The sequence below is a fragment of the Malania oleifera genome, chromosome 2 (genome assembly GCF_029873635.1).
Source record: "Malania oleifera isolate guangnan ecotype guangnan chromosome 2, ASM2987363v1, whole genome shotgun sequence".
In the NCBI taxonomy this organism is placed as follows: Eukaryota; Viridiplantae; Streptophyta; class Magnoliopsida; order Santalales; family Ximeniaceae; genus Malania; species Malania oleifera.
This window is the reverse complement of record NC_080418.1, coordinates 4083230-4102401: the sequence shown is the minus strand read 5'-3', so window position 1 is coordinate 4102401 and position 19172 is coordinate 4083230. Positions and strand designations below refer to the sequence as shown.

Here is a 19172-nt window from a genome sequence, read left to right as displayed (position 1 = left end):
CCATTATTGGATACTGTACATTTGTGGGAGCTGATCTTGTTACCTAGCGTAGTAAGAAACAAAGTACTATAGTTAGATCAAGTGTTGAAGCAGAATATTAAGTTATGACTCATACTGTGAGTGAGCTTATGTGGTTGAAGTCTCTTATATCAGAGATGAAATTCTTGGTCAAGAAGCCCATAGATATGTTTTGTGATAATCAAGCTACCATTTATATTGCTAGCAACCTAGTGTTTCATGAGAGGACAAAGCACATTGAAGTTGATTGTTATTTTGTGAGGGATGCCGTGTTGAAGAAGGTTGTAAGGACTTCATTTGTGAATTCTATGGATTAGTTAGGCGATGTTTTCACGAAGGCTTTGTCTAATGGTTGTAGCAGGCTGGAGTTAGGTGATATTTACACACCTCCAGCTTGAGGGGGAGTGTTAGAAGAAATAGGCTTATTTAGTAATTATGTGGTGTAAGTAGGGGTATTTTTATCTTTCAAGCTTTTTTGTTATTGATATATAAAAGGGCAGACCTGGAGCTGAATGTAACTCCAGGAAACTGCTGCATCCTCCTTTCTCTTTCATTTCTTATCTTCTTTTCTTCTTCTCTTCTTCTCACCTCCATTTGTAACTTTACAACAATAACAAGTCTGAAGATACAAGAAAATTACAATTAAACTTCTAAAGAGACAAGAAATTACAAGTGAACCCCTAAAACACGGGCTACGAACAAACCTGCAAATACACTTAAGCTGATTACTAATTAAACTCAATACACATGATAACTACTAATTGAGTAAACTCATTTGGGTTTAGGGCTTAACTATTCTTTGATTTTATCCTTTGAAATTGGTCTCCAAATTGGGTCAAAGCTATCCATCCAATTATCTGCTTCCATCCTACACCAGCTATAAGCCTGCAACTAGAGCTGAGAGCATCTGTTTATTTGGCAAGCCATCTATATTGTGTGTACACTTATTGCTTTTCTCAGAATCATTTTATTTATGCAATCTTAAATTTGTTGGTGATCATTTAATTCTAAAATTAAAATACCTCAGTAAGTGTTTTTTGAATGAAACAGTGCATTCTTCTGCTTATAGTATGTATTTCAGGGTTGCAACATTTGCTATGCATTGGTATCTTGAGGCAGGACTCATAGTCTTTTTTCTAATTTTTGGCAACGTTATGGTTCAATTTTTTTTTTTTTTAAATTTAAATCTACATGGACAGTCAGTATTCTGTTGGTTGCATCTGGATTTAGGCATCATTTGTTTTGTTTGAATGAACTCTTGAAGGGGCTGGTCTCTATTCTGTCAGAATTAAGTGAATTGGCTTTGTTCGGGGACGCCACAGGATCAGCTCAGAACCCCCTCTTATTTGGCCAGAGGTTCCTCAATATCTCACTGATATTTAACTCTCTCTCTTCGTGCTCTCCCTTTGTTCTGCCCATTGTCTATGCATTGACAAACCCAAAGTCGGGTATTGCTAGTTTTCGATTGAAGTGAAAACTGCTGCCGTCGTGAACCTCAGGCCAGCTGTCCCAGACAAGGATCTCCCTCATAATGACCTAATCAGACAAGCTCTATTGGCGATTTGATATGAACTTTTTTAATCTGAAGTAGCTCTCAAGTCTTGGTGATTGCGGCAGCCTCGACAGTGATGATCAGGGTTTTTGTGGAATTGGTGGTGGTTGTGATGCGTTGCAATGGTTGACTGCAAACATTCCTTCTTGCAAGCTTTGTTGATTGTGTGGAATGGCTTTGTTGTCATGTTTTGAATGGCTTTGATTACTTGTTCTGTTCCTTCTGCAATGGTTGGGATCCCCCGATGCTCATGGATTTGTTCTGGGGTTATTCAAAATTCAGATATCTATTGTTTTGTCCCATTTGTTCTGTGAACAACACTCCCACTAAGACCACGTGTTCTATTGGGTTTTTTGAGTGTGTGGCATACTTTTTTTTTTTAAACAGAAAAAAGAGCCCTCTCTTCTGAAGCAAATTTTCTGTTACTTGAATTTCTTTTTCATTTTTCTGTAATGTGTAAACTAAAATTTGCTCAATGCAGTTTATGTGCTATTTTAAATGGACAATTTTCCATATATACTTTTATTTTGTTCCATATTTTATATGCTTTTTAGGTTCCTAAAAATCCAAATGAGCTCACTAATTTCAAAGATTAAAAGTGCTAAGATTTTGCATATTCAAATATTTAAAAAGAAAAATTGCCAACAACACAGACTGTTTAAAGTTGAGTGTTTCATATTGGTTTTGAATCTGTTCACTAATTCAGGGCTTGAACCAGCACTCAGAACTAAACACCTAATTTTACCAAAAATCACCTTAGGCCTGGACACCTCTAAATGTGCTTTGGTCATGGAGTATACAAATTGGATTTGTTGTTTATGTTGTTCTATTGTGTTGATTGGAAAATCTGTTAAATGGTTTCTTTGGTGTGTCAGACAGACTCATGCCACATATGCACACACATTTAGATCTATGAAAAGATTCTATAGATGTTTGAATTCATTACTTTCCAGCTGTCCATGTTGTTGACCTAACAGAAAATTAAATCTGTATGCACTGAGCTTTATGCTTGGAGTGAAGTGACTGGTGATGATTGGTAGTGCTACCAATCAGTATGTCCTCATCCTCCACGCCTGCCTCCCCCCCCCCCCGGCCCGCTTCTTGTTGTCTCTTCAATGTTTATGGTATGAGTTTTTATTCATTCATTTTTTTCCCCACTTGCAAATCACGAAAAATTCTGGCTGAACATTACTTCTGTTGGTTTTACACTTCATTATATTAGTATTTTTTTTTTGTGAACTTCACCATTAGCAACTATGATTTAAAAGATTGTTGTTAAGCTGCAGTAGCACATATATATAAATACAACAACAACAAACTAAGCTTTAAGTCCCACTAAGTGGGGTCGGCTACATGAATCTTTTTCTGCCAATTTATGATCATGGGCAGTTTCCTCCAACAAATGATGAGATTGATTCTGAGACCTTATGATTGTAATTATAGAATTGGGTGGACTTCTGGTTACCATCATTTAATTATTCTTCTAAAATGCCGGTGGTTTGCAATTTTTTGTTAGATTCTCCTTCATCTGTTTGATTTTGGCTATAATATTCCTATGTTATTTGGTTCTAGGAAAAGGGTGCAGTTCACCTGGGCTTTTCAGGGAGCTTCTACAAGGTAAAATTTGGGTTGAAGTATGCTATGAAAAGCTATTGCCTGGAGTACTACTTTGAAACCAGTCACAATGGTATGTAGAAATTGTTATTATTATCCATCGTAGTATGCAATGTCATGAAATTTTGCATTTTTTTGAAGTTTCAAGTTCTGATTGGATAGGCAAAGTTGCAGACTGGACTTGCAGTTTGCATGATTTGCAGTTGTCTTTTGGAGTAAAAGAATTTCTGGTATATTTCTATTTTCCAGCATAGTATCTTGAACTTCTTGACACTTACATGCCTTCATGAATTCACCCTTATTTTGTGTGCATTATCAGGTGATTGCACCTCAAAGTGCTAGTGGCGTTGTTCTTGATGCACCGGAGGCTAGCAAGCTTTTAAGTGCAGTAGCAATTGCTCTGTCAAATTGTTCCAGGTGGATTTTGAGCTGTAAACTTTGCCTTCTTAGTTCTTGTAGTTAACAAAGTATAAAGTAGGCATATCTTTTTGATTTTTCTCTTTGGCACCTATATTAAGCTCAACATCTATCAGATTTAAAATTAGGAAAAAATACCCAGCCAATTAAAACCTTTTTTCCCCTTAAATTGTTGCTGGGTTGCTGTTTTCAATGCTTTAGATGTATTCATTCATGTATCGTAGGTGGTCTATGTCATGCTTGTTTGCATGAACCAAAGTTTGATATCATGTCCCTGTTTGTGGTTTAGTTTGTGGCCAGCATTTGTTCCAGTGCATGATCCTTCTCGTAAAGCGTACATTGGTATTCAAAGCATGGGGACAATTTTTACCAGAAGATTTGAGGCAGATCGTATTGGTAGCCAAGTTCCTGTAAAACTCATGCATTTGGAAGGACTATATGAATTGTTTGTTTCTAAGTTTGTAAGTACAAATCCACATCTTTTTCTCTGACTATAGCTTTACGATAGCCTCTCAATTTGCTTGGTCATTTGCATAGTTGCACTTCTGAACCAAAGGGTTCACCATTACTTTCATGTGTTTTGAAAGTGTGTGTGATATTTTATATTGCCCTTTTTTTCGATCCTCCATTCCTTGTGTTACATCTTTCTCTTTCATTTGATAAAGATGAAATAATGTTTCTACTTAGGTTTTTGGGTAAAGTCAGTATATGTTAATGTTCTACCTTCTATGATTTCAAATTTTAAATGTATTTTTTTTGCAATACAGTCTTTAGAGAAGCACTGTGGTATTTAGTAAGCCTGAATATATAATTTTCTCAATTTTATATCTGTTGTGCTCCTTATTCTTTTGTACGAATATTTTGACATGCATGCACCATGCAGAATGTGCTTTCATGATCTTTTAGTTAAAGCTTTACATTAAGGTTGACTTATTTTTTGAGGCTTAAAAAATAAGGAGATTTCGATGCTGATTTTAATTTTTAAAAAATTATGGAAATTAGTAGTAGAGCATCAACTTTTATTTTATTATTTTGTATTTTTTTATGTGAAACTTTAGAAACTGTTAATAGACATAAGCAAGATTTGGAACTAAAATGCTGTAAATAAAATATATCAATGACAGGTATATGGTGTTTAATGTGTAATTATTGCAATGCAATAACCATATCAATGGCATTGAATTAATATAAATTAAATTCATAAAAATTAGTTCTATAATAGTTATTTATGCAACTAATTTAGATATAAAAAGCTAAATAAAATGATGTAGTTAGTATATAAGTTTAATTCTTCATAAAAGTTCAGTTTGTCATAATTTGGAGATTTTGAAAAATTTTGAATTATTTTCATAATTTTCAATAGTGATTTTTTATGACGAAAATCGATTGTTGATTTGATTTGGGGGGTGGTATAGAAATTTCAACAATTTCGCAGAAATTTAACACCATAGTTTTTTTTGGTTACACAAAAAGAGAAGACTATATTTAAGGAGAAAGAAAGTGTACACAAAGTAGAATAAGAATCCTTCTTGGATAATAAATAAACCAAAAAAAAAAAAAAAAACAAAATCGAATAGATAAACCAGCCAATCCTGTTGAAAATCTGAAAAACATGCTCCTTTTAAAAAAAAGTTGCAAAAGCCTCAGGCAATGCCATATGTCATATCCAATCCTAGAGCAACAAGAACATCATCTTCTTGCCCCTAAAGATACAACTTTCCTTTCCAACCAAGTCCCCCACAAAGCTGCAAAACCCACAACTCTGCACAAATCCATTGCATGATTACTCCTACCAAATCTTCTAAAGGAAATAGCTAATAAATCTTCCACCGACTTTGAACAACCCAAGATACGAGAAATTTTTGTATTATTATTATTTTTTTTTTGAAAATAATATTAGATTATGCATCGAGAGAGTAGTATGAGATAAAGTAAAGGATATTTCCAAATGGAACTTTAGCTTTAGCTGGTCATGACCAAGAAACTACCAATATCACTCGGTGGGCTGGAATGCACAATTTATCAATTTTTCCGGTAAACTACTCGGGGCTCGTGTAGCGCATGTTGGATAGTCCTCAATATCTTGTTCATTCACAAGAAAATGTTTTCTTTGTGCAATTACTTAGAAGTACATTTTGTGCAACAACCTTTCCTATGTTGTTGAAAAGGATCCCATGATCCTGAACAGATGTTAAGAAAAAAAGAAATAGTGAAATCCAATAATTTATGATCAATTCATTCAATATTTCCTTTTATAGGAAAAATTATCGCATTTAAAATTATCTCTAACCAGTCGAAACAAAAATTCCACATAGTCCAAGTACTTGAATTGTGTAGGAAGGATGGGAGCCAGAGTCAAAGCATAAAGAATACACATCTGGGGATAATGCTTTTGTAGGCCTCCTGATCTGCAGTAGATTGTTGGTGTTCATTAAGAACAAGTTGAACAACCAACCAAATGAATGACTTAATCTTTGAGGGAACTTTGCCTTTTAAAAGCTACAATGAAGCGGAAAAGACATATTAGAGTGTCCTTTTACTTATTTAGACGTTTGTTTGGTGGGAATCCTTGATATGAGAGATTTTGGGATCTGTCAATTGTGAGGAGTCTAAATTCTTGACGGGGGGAAAGCTGCGTCCTTTTTGAGAAGTCACGTTCCTTTAATCTAGGTGTCTTTCTTTGGTTCCCTTGTACTTTTTATCCCTGTTTAAGATTCTGGTGAGGGTTACTCGTACACTTGAGTGGATCATGAGAGATTTTCTTTTGATCAAGGGTGGGATGGGAGGAATCATCTTGTGAGTTGGGAGGCTGTTTGTTGGTGTAAGGAAGAGGGCGGCTTGGCTCTGTAATTCGGTGTCTAAAAAGATTGGTTTTATGATAAGTTGTTATGTGTTTTTCTTTGGAATTGATTTTCTTTGGAACAGGGTTATTAAAAGTAAATTTGGTATGCAAGAGATTGGGTGGGGTGCTAGTACTTAATATTGCGGCTAGAGCTTCACATGAAAGCCCATGGAAAAAGTTCATTTCACAAGAAAATCATTTTTTTCTTTCCTTGTACCAAATATAAAGTGGGAGATGGTTATAAGGCTTGCTTTTGGGAGGACCTTTGTCTTCAGGATGCTTGTTTTTTGATTGCCTTCCCTTCTATTTTTTGTATTACTTTGTGTCTTGAGGCACAGATTTCTTCTCGTCTCATTTGCAAGAATCTGAATGATAGGGACACAAAGGAGCTTTCCTCACTTTTGAGCTTGTTGGAGGTTAGGATTTGGTGTTTAGATACTTTTGGGGGCTTTTTTCTTAAATCTTTCAATGCTCATTTAAACCAGACTCATCATTCTATTACACAAATCAAGTGTAGAAAGCTATTTAGAGTTAAAGGGGTCGGTGAGGATAGCCATTCTTAAATAGAGTTAGCGCTGACAATTGCAGGTTAGAAGACCATAAATACCTCTGTTCTGATGTGTTATGTGTTAGTGTGTTATGTTACTAGTGAGGATCATGGTCATTGATTTCTTCGCTGCTTGGTGGCTTCGTGCATATGGAAGAAACTTTGGTTTGTACGCATTCTTTGGAGGCCTTTTTGTTGATTGTCTTTAGAAGTTTTAAGGGGCAAAAGAATGCAATAATTTTGTGGCGTAGTGCAGTTTTTGCTGTAATATAGGTACTTTGGCTGGAGAGAAATTCAGAGTTTTAGTGATCATGCTTTTCTCTTGACTTGGTATGGTTATGGGACATAATTGTTTATTTCGCTTCCATGTGGGTTTTCTCTAAAGAGTGTCTTGGCAGCAACGGGTTTTTTTGAAAATCCAGTGTGATTGAGGGGCTTTATTAGCATAATTTTGTTTTCTTATTGAATTAGTATTCTTTTTTCCTTTTATTCATTTTCTTTATTATTATGAGGATTTCTGATCCTCCTTGTATTTTCTACCTTCTTAAGAAATTTCTTTCCCCACTTCGCCCCTTAAAAAAAAAAAAAAAGAGAAAAGAGAAGAGAAGTCCAAGTTTGGGCTAGAATTTGCGGAAAAAAAATTTGTTGTGTTTGTCCATATTTTGCATTTGCATTCATAGTCCAGATTAAATTATAGTTTCTTTTGGGTTCCAGTCATAAGTTTATACTTTTTTATCTGATGTTGAAGGCTTTCTCCCCAACGGACTTTTCAATGCATCTTTATAAAGTCTACTTTACGATGAAGCTAACATACAGAACCCTTCCCCATGATGATGATGATGATGGTGATGATCTTCAAGGGGCTCATGCTGAAATTACTGGATCTAGTGGAAATGATGGAGGTGACTCCCACAAAAAAGCACAATGGGATGATGATTGCCCTTGGAGTGAGTGGTATTCTGCGGAGGACCCAGTGAAAGGTAAGCTTATGTTTTGGAAAGCTATCATACTTATGTTTTCTTGCTAGTTCCTGTGTTGGAATGTTTGAGATCCTTGCTGAGGTGTATTATTCTCAAACAAAACACACTCTTCTAGTCATTTGCATGATTACTCTCTCTATGCTAAAATAACTCACCACAGTCTTAAATTGATTCTCAGCTTTAAATCATGCATTTTATATTTTATTTAGAAAAACCTTGTTCTTGTCTTGTGATAATTTTTAATTCCTTCTAGGTTCTAGATATTAGTTTGTGAATTAATTTGCAAGCTTCGAGAAGCTTACTCTTGCTTTAAGCCTATCCAATGTGGAGCGCAGTTGGTCTTTTCATATTTGTCAGATTGATTACTTGCAGGATTTAAATTGATCACCATATGGTTGGAGAAGATGGTTGAAAGCTCTCTGGAAATGGCTGAATTGGAAAATGCTTCACCCCATGAAGCTGAGAACTGGATCTTAGTGCCGGATTTATCTACAAATATGTAAGGATTTTCTTTTGATAGATAGTATTTTTGTGAGGTTTATTGTGGTTGAGTACTTTACAATAAATCTACTCTTAATTCGGCTTCTAGGGGTAAACTGCATGAATCATTTGTTGTCAGTACAGTCTACAATGCCATATTTTCCATTTAAATTTCACACAGCTTTCAGGAAAACTAGTAATTATAATCTATAATACACAGTGTCCCTGGCATCTATTTCCTCTAGAACTGATGCTTCATCTTGAAAGCCATTAAAAGAAACATAAAAGTCTGATCTTTGTTTGCCTTTGTATATGCATGAGCAGCATGACAACTAGTAGTGTGTTCAAAAAAAGACATTGCTGCACTGGCAGCTCTGGCACATGTTTCCACTTTTTTGTAGGATGGTATTTTGCTTATTCCTGTGGAGGAAATTAGTGGGAAGGATGTAGAAGCCCTGACAATTATTGGATAAGATGGGGTTATGGCTGTTTGGTCCTGGAGGAAATGAAGTACGTTGGATGGTGGCAAAAGAGAGGTGAAGAAAGGCACTGTTCTGTGAATTACAATGGCAAGGGTTATAGAAGGGTTTTCCTAATCAGGTTCTGGAAAAGAGAGGTGAAGAAAAGCAGTGTTGTGAATTACAATGGCAAGGGTTTAAAGAGGGTTTTTATAAATCTGGTTCTGCTAGTTCTTTTTTCTTTCTTCCTTCGCTTTCTCTTGTTTTTGGTTTTTTTGTTTGTTTCTTTTTTAAAGAATTTCTTGTCTTCTCTAAGGTTGTAACTTCTTTATTCTGGTTCCTTAGTATATGTTTGTTTTCTATGAAAGAAAAAGTGACAGCATTACTGACTAGTTGTTGGTCATAAATCCTAAATGTTCTCTAATATTTTCCTTCCCTCCTCTATTTTAAGTCTAGAACATGTATCACATCATCTGTATTTGTTTCTATACAGAAAAAATTTGAGTTTGAATTGGAACTTCATAGAATTGCTGTAGCTATAGTCTGTTTCTCCTACTCACCCTTCTTCTCCCCATCTTTTGGTGTAAGTGACTCATATATTCATATTCAATTCTTTTCAATAGAGATATTCACTCTTTTACAATGAGAAGGTATGTAGTTCAACTCGAAGATAAATAAATTTGTAAAAAAGCTGAAGCTTACCATAAACTTTGAACTTCAAATTTTTGTTGTCAGTCAGGGATGGTTGTATAGATACATTACCTTTAAGATATATTGTATAGAAGAATAGTCAGAATTGAATTTTCAAAAAATATGGGCTGGGAACAGTGCTAGTGGTTAAAAAAAATTTGTTAGGCAGCAGTATAATTATTAAAACTGTATCAATCCAGATGAGGTAAACATTTTGCATCATTCTGTTAATTGCGCTCTGATTGTACTCCTTGATTGGTTTTCTATATTTGTTTTGATTTGGATTGAATTTTTTGGTGGCAAGCTAAGTGTAACATTAGAGAAGGAAGGCAGGTTAAACTTTAGAAGGTTTGGGCACTTGCAGTCTGGATCAAATGATGCTCCAGTTAGGAGTGGTGAGTGAGTTGTTGTCAAAGGCATTACTAGGGAAAGGGGGTGGGCCTAGAATAACTTGGACCCGGGAGACTGAGCAACAACAATTTGACTACACTTTTTAACTACTTGAGAATATTACCTTAAATTTTGCCCAATGGCAGAGGGGATCCATATAGATGACCCATCTAGTGTGACTTAAGTGTTGGTGGTTGTTGTTTTTTGGATTTATTTTTGTGTTTTCAACCTGTTTGGAATGTAATGAGCTTGTGAACTATTATTTTTCTTCAGAAATGATGATTCCAAAGGAAACTCGGTGGGATTTGCTTCGCAGTTGCGCCTTTTGGTTGATGCTTTGAATATGTCCTTTGAGGCTCAATTTATGGAAGATTTGTGTCAGGTTAAATAAATTTTGTGATCCATTTGTCATATTTATTTACTTTATTTCACAGAAAGGACGTGAAAGTTTTGTGAGAAAACTAAATAATAGGCCAATCATGTAAGTAGTTACTAAAAAGTCTGAACAAAGTAAATTCGAAACAAGCGGAGACTAAGCTTCTGACTTGTTGATTTTCAGAAGAGAACTGCGCCTTGGTGCTGTGGTTCATCTTATGGACTTTCTTGTGGGAGGTCCAGGGATCAATCTTTGTGGGGATCATCTTGACGGGAGGGGAAGGGGATCGGGTTATTTGACTGCCCCACTGGGGCATTGCATGCAGCCACTTGTACAGAAAAATGATTTTCATATACGTCCTTGCACCGTATTACATATCGGAGTATGAATCCCTATGAGGGGGTGGTGTTTGGAAATGATTTCAGAAACTTCCTGTTAGGGGGCCTTCGGAAAGCCCATGTATCCAAATAAAAAGAACATAAAATAAAAGTATTTATTTACTAATATTTTTAATGCAAAGAATTAATTTGACTATTTAGAAAAAAAAATGAATTTACTAGAGGCAAGTTGAGAAAAAAAAAAATAATTCACCAAAAGTTATGCACATATATAGTGTTTGTTTTGGTTTAAATTATTTTTATTATTTTATAAGTTGGATGTGAATAAGATCAAATCTAATAATTAATATAAATATAGATGAGATAAAATCTTCAAGTACTTTGCATTAAATTTAAATTTGCATCATTTTAGTCCATGTGAAAAACATATTGCAAGTAAATATTTTTAGTATGATGTTCAAATTAATTAAGCATTGGGAATGTCATAAGAGTTTATTTGGACTGAAAAGACAATAATCTGCATGAGAAATATATTGCATGCAAAATATTTTTAGTCCATGGGATCAAATTAATTGAATATTAGGAATGTGATAAGAGTTTGTTTGGAATTAATTTTATTTAATTTCTCTTGGACATGTAGATTGGGTAAAATTTATTAGTCATTGCTAAGCTATAAAGATAAATATTATGCCCTGTAAGACAAAATCAAAAATTTGGAAAATATATTGATGTGAATTTTTTAAGTAAAAGAAATTAAATAAATGAAACCTTAGAAATGTGATGAGTATATTTGCAACTAATTTACTTCTATTCTCTCTTAAAATGGGCATGAGTTTAATCAAAATCAAAAGCAATTAAGTCTACTAATAAAAAATGATACGTCATTTAGGATAATACTTATTTAGGATATCACCAAGGGTATTTTGATTCTTACACTATTTGTACTTTTGTATACAGTACAGATTTGCATGAATTTACTGTTTTTAATTCATAGCTGTCATTGATATAGCAAATATTGCTTAAGAGTTAGACTCTTATATTTTCATTTCTGTTTTGTTCCAGTTGAAAACTCAAGTTCTGAAAATTTGAGGTCCTCGACGGTCATTCCTCCACCATCAGTTCTTGACCGCATTCTCAAAGATCTATTTCTTGAAGGTAGTTCTTTTGCTCTCTCCACCCCATCTTTATTTATATTTATTGGTTTGGAGCTTGTTTTGGGGATTTCTTTGACTTGCCTTATTATGTGTGTGAGACAGGAGTTAAACTGGACAGGGTTACATTTGTTAATTATTTCTGTAGATTCACATTTTAACATCCCATTTTTGGATTAGGAACACTAACCATAGGGTTGCTCAGAATCAAGTCGATTATATCATTTATATGCTGTTAACCATTTTGTCTAAGAGCTTCCATTTTACTGTAGAGATGTTTATTAAAACACTAAGTGCCATGGGAAACGATTCAAAATCCTTCGATTCAGTTCGAAGGATGGATTGATTTATGGTTTCAGAAGAAGTAAGAGATTCGAAATCCTTCGATTCAGATCGAAGGAAAGACCTTAGATCTGAGATTGGACAAGGTGGGGGAGACCTTTATCTGTTTGTGTTTGAGAAAAATATTTCTTGCAATAGGTGGGTAAGATTCTCCAAGAGGTGGTCATTTGGTTTGGTGATGGTTTGTTGATTTTCAGTTGGTTGGAAAGGGGTTCTTGAAGTGCTCATCTGGGAAACATGCAGTTATGGATGTTGATTAGGTGGACAAAGGTGGGGAAGTTTCTGAAGCTGGGACTGGACTTGAAAGGTAAGACATCTTCTTTGTTTGTCCCTGGTGGTGCAAAAGATGATGGATGACATAGCTTTGTGAATGATTTTTGCAAGATAGATAAGAAATTCTGCCCTGAATCTGGATGCCAAGATGAAAGGCTCCTTTGTGGAGTCTGGTTGTGACAGAAAGGAAGAATGGAGAAGGTGAAGGTTGTAAACTTGTGTTCAGTCATGGAGTCAAGAGTTTGGTGTATGGGAAACACCAGATCCATTCTCGGTGTGGTGGTGAGTTACAAATGAAGGAACCTGGGAATTCATTGCTAGAAGCCACAGCTGCTCAGTGGAGACAAACTTCCATGCAGTCAAGGTGGCTGAGAATACTGAAGGGGCTGTGAGGTTAGCAGATGCAGCTGGGGTTGATCTTGTGGAGGATGAGGTAAAGAATATTGGGTCAGGATGTTTGGTTTTCGTTTTGGACTTAGGACAGATAATTGAAGAAGCAGGAGCTTGTTTCTTAACTAAGCTGCGCCAGTTAATTGAACAGACCTATAGTTGCAGTATAAATGATTGAAGTCATTCTTTAGAAACAAAGGACTGTTTTGAACAGGCCCATAGTTTGAATCATGCTGACAGAGCCCAAGAGGCTGGTGCAAAAGCTCATGGAGTTGTTCAGATCTCAAAAAAAGCTCAAGGTTTCTATTTGTGTGGTTTCTGAAAACCAGGTGTGTTTGGCTGGGAGTTATGGATTAAGAAGAGAACATTTTGGGTAAGATGTAACCGGAGGACTTCCTGAGCTGGAGCAGCAGCTAATATCAGTTGGAGGCCAAATTGAGGGGGTTCAAGAGATGCCTGTAATTGATCAAGCCCAAAATTCTCCCATTAAGTGTTGCTGGCTGCCAAAGGACTAGGTAGGTATTTTGTATTTCAAGCAAAATCCACAAACCCTACCTTGAAATGCTCATTTTGAAAGTATACTCATGATGGCAAAGAGGGTATTCTACCTTGTTCAGAAAGAAGCAACAGTACTGGAAGGATTAGAGGTAAAGAGACGAAAAAGGACAGCCTCATATCTAACAATTCTGGAAGTTTGGTTGATGATTCTGTTCCTTTAGTGGGACAGGAGATTCCAATGGTAGAAAAGACCTTTCTTTAGTGGGCCTTCTGTAGTGGTTGAAAAAAGAGGGAGTTTTATACAGAAACAGAATTCTTGTGAGGTTGAGTCAGGGGAATAATGTTGTTTTGGGGGAAAAATTAAATGGTAAGGAAGAACATTCTGACAAGTTCAGGGGTCAAAAAGGTTTATGCTTGTCAGAAGATGCAAATGGGTGTTGAAACGAGGAAAAATTTGAAGAAAAGTGCGTTTCTTTTGATGAGATAGCAAGAAAAGTTCTAAGGAGAGATGCAGGAAGTAGTTTAAGTATATTGGAAGAATCAATTGTTCAGAAGGGTGTTACTAGCGAGACGGTTAGTAGTTGTAAGGGGAAAAAAATTATTGGGGGGATACTTCAGGACAATGAAGTGAAGATCTCAGTGATTTTGATTGTGATGGGGGTTTGCTCTTGGATGAGAATTGGGAACTGTATGGTTACCTTCTGATTCATTTGATATGCTTGGGGATTTAAAGAATGTGCTGCCTCCTCTTTGGAAGGGTTGGAGGGAATTAGCTTTTTTGAGGATGATGGTATGAATAAGAAGCAATTGGGTAAGGATGGAATTTCACCCTCCCTCGTAGAAGAGTTCTCTTGGAAGAATCTTTAAGCTTAGCATTTGTTGGGGGAATTGGGTTTTGTAGAAATCCCGAGTATCTTAGAATATCTTGGAGTAATTTAGGGAAGCATATATTGTATATTATTGAGAGAGATTTGTTTAGGAGATTATTTCCATATTTAGATCTTCCGATTGTAATTATAAATATTGTATATTGGTTTGTACAAATTTATTCAAGAAATACAAAAATTCCATTCTGTTTTCATGGTATCAGAGCTAGGGTTCTAAACCTTAGTTAACATGGCAGACGGCGCCGTCAACAGCAGAGGGTCGAGCTCCTCTAAAACTCTCGATGGGGACTCTGAGCCACCTCCATCGTGGGTTCGCATGGGCTAGACAACTCGGCCCTTTCCACTCTCGGTGGAGAAATTGAGCAGAAAAAATTTCCGTGAATGGGCTTAGTTCATCAAGCTTGTGATTGAAGGCAAAGGAAAGTTAGGATACCTTACCAGTGAAAGGAAGAAGCCCGCCTCAACTGATGCCGTAGCTTTGCAAAAATGGAAGTTTGAGAATTCCATGGTGACTGCGTGGCTTGTAAAATTCGATGAAGCCTTCAATCGGCAAGATTTACTTGTTTCTTACCAACGGCGAAGGATGTTTGGGACGCTGTTCCGAGAGACGCACTCTGATGCCGAAAGCTACACCCAGATCTTCGAGATAAAGACTCGACTGTGGCAGCTGCGGCAAGGAGAGAGGGATGTCACCGATTACTTCATGGAGATGACAACTCTGCTGGCAGGAGCCTTGACCTAAGCGTCGATGAAGAGTGGGAATGCCCTAGTGACAGTATTCGCTATAAGAAGAGACTCGAGAATGAACGAGTCTTTAAGTTCTCTTGGCTGGCCTCACCATGACTTGGACGATGTGCGAGGAAGGATTCTCGGCCGACACCCCCCCTACCATCGACTCGAGAGGTCTTCGTAGAGGTGAGGTGTGAAGCCAATCACAGATTATGATGAAGGCACTGACCGGACATACAAGGAATGAAATATCAGCCCTAATCTCGAGAATAATGAAGTACCGGCTCTAATCTAAATCTCAGCGAAATCCTGTGGGTATAGGCCAAAAAGATACATAAAGGGAGACCTTGGTGTGAGCATTCCTTATTCTGCAAGCCAGGCCATTCAAAAGATACTTGCTGGGAAATACATGGAAAGCTGTAGATTGGAAACCAAGACAATAAAAAAAATCGTGGCTATCAGGTTTCCTGTTGATAATCCATCTGAGAAATCACAAGGTGATAAAATACCAATACCACTCCAATTGGGCGGGGGGGGCATTCAGTCCAGAGCAATTGGAAAGACTCTATAAAATGTTCTCTACCATTCAATGCATCGGGTCAGTCTTCCACTGATGCTTTAGCCCACTGAGGTAATTTTTTTGACACGGTGTTGCCTTAAATACCATACATCTCATTACAAATCACCATGCATAATTGACTCCTGGTGCCTTTGATCATACTGACTATTATTCTTATCACATCCGTTCTCATCCTATTCCACCATGTGCTGCTGTAGAATTTTAAAGTTAAAATTGTAGATGGATCACTCTCATCTGTGCGGGCAAAGGAAGTATTTCGAATATCTGATTCTATAATTCTAAAATCTGTCCCTACATGTCCCTAAGCTGTGGCTGGTGCAATTTGTTATCTATTAGCCAGTTGAACAAAGATTCCCAATTGCTTTGCTAAATTTGTTTCCACTCACTGCTGTGTTTTCTATGGACCTATCATCGGGGAAGACGATTGGCAGTGCTAAGTCGCGTGTGAGGGACTCTACTACGTTTGAGGAGTGCAATTACGAGTGAACAATGTAAAACTGGCTATTTGTTGATTATTCATCTATTTCTAGAGATAGTGAAATTTTGTTATGGCATTCTAGGATGGTCATCCAATTTTTCGATATTTAAGACGTTTATTTCCTTCCCTTTTGTTCAATAAAACGTGTTTTTGATTTTCATGTGAAATTTGTGAACTTGCAAAACACCAGCGTAATTCCTTCCCAAAGTCCACATACAAACCATCCCATCCATTTACTATGATGAAACAATCCATTTTTTCTTGAAGATTATGATCAATATCTATGATACAGTGGAGATGGAAAGAATTAAAGAAGTCCTATTTACTTTACTGAGTTTGAAGTTAAAAACCTGGGACAAATGCGGTACTTGGGGGGGGGGGGTGTCTTGGGAATGTGAAGTTGTTAGATTCACAAAGGGTATCAGTGTCTCTCAGTGAAAGTTATATCCTTGATCTCTCTAACTGAAACCAGGCACAATGCTTGGATGCAAACCATAGTGAAACCTCGATTGAAGCCCGTAAGGGTCGAAGACTGCGGAATACTGTTGAAAAGGATGGTATCAGAGATTGGTTTGTTAAACTAATTTACCTTATCGCATACCAGAACCGACATTGCATTTTTCGGTAAGTGTGGTAAGTCACACAATGCATTCACCGCAAAAGACTCTCCTAGATGCTATGTTAAGATTCCCTCATGTACCTTCTCTCAGGGTTCTCCGGGAAAAGGACTCTTCTTCAAAGAACAATTGAAGTAAGGAAGTAGGAATTTTCACAGCATGCGGATTGAGCGGATTCGCGAAGATAGAAGGGGCTACTATCGGATATGACCACCCTTGTTTGGGGAAATTATGGTAACTTAGAGGAAGCAAAAAATAGAAATGAGGGGCGCTCGAATCAGTGTTAAGTTTACTTCAGGGCAGTTTGCACAAGGGATATATTGAAGGACTTGTGGTTTACCGAAACTCTTGGAAGAAGTACATAATCGCTCGGTGAAATCCCATTCCCTACAAACTCTTATTTGTGAAAACAAAGCAGCCATCAGTAATCTCTCTCAATCAGTTCAAACATGAAACATGACTAACATGTAGAAGTGGACCCGACATTTTCTGAAAGAGAAGGTTGAAGAAGGAACCATCTGTTATGACTTATGTACTAACCAAGGAACAACTACGCTATCTTTACTATATGGTTACCGACAGAGTTTTTGATGATTTCATTTGCAAGTTGTTATGATAATATCTATGATCCTACTTGAGGGGGAGTGTAAAAATCCTGAGTATCTTAGAATATCTTGGAGTAATAGGGAAGTAATCTAATTGTAAATTATTTGAGGAGATTTGTTTAGGAGATTATTTCCATTTTGAATCGTCCATTGTATTATAATATTGTATTATTATCCTGTACAAATTTATTCAGAAATATAGAATTCCATTCTGTTTTTAGTGTTTTACACATGTTCGATTGGAGGAAATTAAATTTGGTTTAGTGGGGGTAAAATGAAGGCCAAGAAGGGTTAGAGGGAACTAGCGCTTTGAATTGTTAATGAATTAATGGTGGGAATGGTTTACAGAGGTAAAGAGGGCATTTCTTCTTGGTTATTTTGTGTAGTTTTTATATTTTAACAGTTTTTATTTTTGCTTTGATTTTTTTTTGAGGATTTTTGTATCCTTGCCTAATCTCCTCTTTCTCTCGCTCCTCTCTCTCTCTCCCTCTCCTTCGTTTCTCTCTCACCCTTCCTCTCTCTCTCGCTCACTATCTCTTCTTGTTTTATATCAAAACAAATTATAAATCAAACACTAATTGGAATGCTGTTTTGCATGTGACAATTATCAGTTTACCTACATTTAAATGATTGATCTTGAGTTTGACTTGCAATGATAATCAATAAGATGATTACAAAGATGGGAACGATAGGATTTGTTAAAATGTGGCTACCTCAAAAATTCTTGATAGGTGTGAACGGTTCATAATATATAAAGTTGGGTTACTTTGTTTGAAAGCTGAAGTTCTTGTTGCCATCCTACGCCTTACTGTTTATCTCATAGAGCCTTTGCTTTCTGAAACTGCAATGTTTTGCCGTTCATGCTAGTCACTGTAATGGTCCAAAGATCATCCTCTGAATTGATGCTATATTATGTTTCGGTGAGCACTTTACATGTCAAAAGAAATCCATCTGATTACATACATCAGTTGTCGTATTGTGGGGGAATGAAAACTAAAACTTTGGTTGGTTTTGCATTGTTTTAATGTTGATTTGAGTTGAGGCACACGATTAACATAGAAGGGCCCATAGAACCATGGGAATGCTGCTTGAAAACCCATTGCATGGCAAAGGCATGCATGGGTGACCATGGCCACCTTTAGGGAGAAGGTGCCATGGATGGCACGTTGGATAGGCTATCCTGTGATTATAGGTTTTCCTGTCGATTGACTTCCATAGCATGACCATGGGATGCCGGCTTTGAACCCATTGCATGGCGAAGTGCAATGCATGGGTGACTGACCACCTCCAGGGGAACAGGTGCATGGTGGGTGTCACGGGCTAAGCTTTTCAGGGCATTAATGCTTGCCTATTCGAACCGCTTATCTCGTGTGTTTGGGATGGGTTTCCATCATGTAAATACTAGTGTAGGGTTATTTTCTAGTATTTCTTTCATTGTAAGCCAAATCAGGCAGTATACTCCTCGGTCACTTTGATGTTTCCTATTAGCTAGAGTGAGAATGGCCTAGAAAGCTCTCGTAGGGGAGGGTGATGTTTCATCAATCATTGTAAAACTCACTAGCAATATTGTACACCTCGCACGTGCCTTGCCCTACTTGCCTCCCCTCCCCGCTTAAGTACAAGAACATGTCAACGGAGGATTTTGTTATGAAATTACGTATGCTGCAATTATTAACTGCTTGGTTGCCACGTGCTTTCATGAATTGATTATAAATTTCCGCTGGGCTATCTGATTGAATGTTAATGAAAGTTGCTTCTGGTGAATGTTGGTAAACAAAAGGCCTGGCTAGTTAGCAAGAGTGCCTTTAGGCTAGGCCGCACGGCCCTTCACAAACGGTGTTTAGAAAAGTGGCCGATAGACAATGGGCAAGGAAGGGCGCACAGATGTTAGATTGGGTCAAGGCCCATCTGTTCTCTAAC

At 36.9% G+C, this 19172-nt stretch overlaps 1 protein-coding gene across 1 annotated transcript in view; it reads left to right on the top strand.

Annotated features, from left to right (window-relative positions):
• LOC131148542 (uncharacterized) overlaps positions 1 to 19172 on the top strand; it is a 117220-nt gene that overhangs the window by 32771 nt on the left and 65277 nt on the right. The window contains exons 6-11 of the mRNA XM_058098295.1: positions 3143 to 3257; positions 3347 to 3414; positions 3504 to 3601; positions 3891 to 4062; positions 7739 to 7970; positions 8343 to 8469. Coding sequence (XP_057954278.1) covers positions 3143 to 3257; positions 3347 to 3414; positions 3504 to 3601; positions 3891 to 4062; positions 7739 to 7970; positions 8343 to 8469 — 812 coding nt within the window. The remainder of the gene's footprint in view (positions 1 to 3142; positions 3258 to 3346; positions 3415 to 3503; positions 3602 to 3890; positions 4063 to 7738; positions 7971 to 8342; positions 8470 to 19172) is intronic.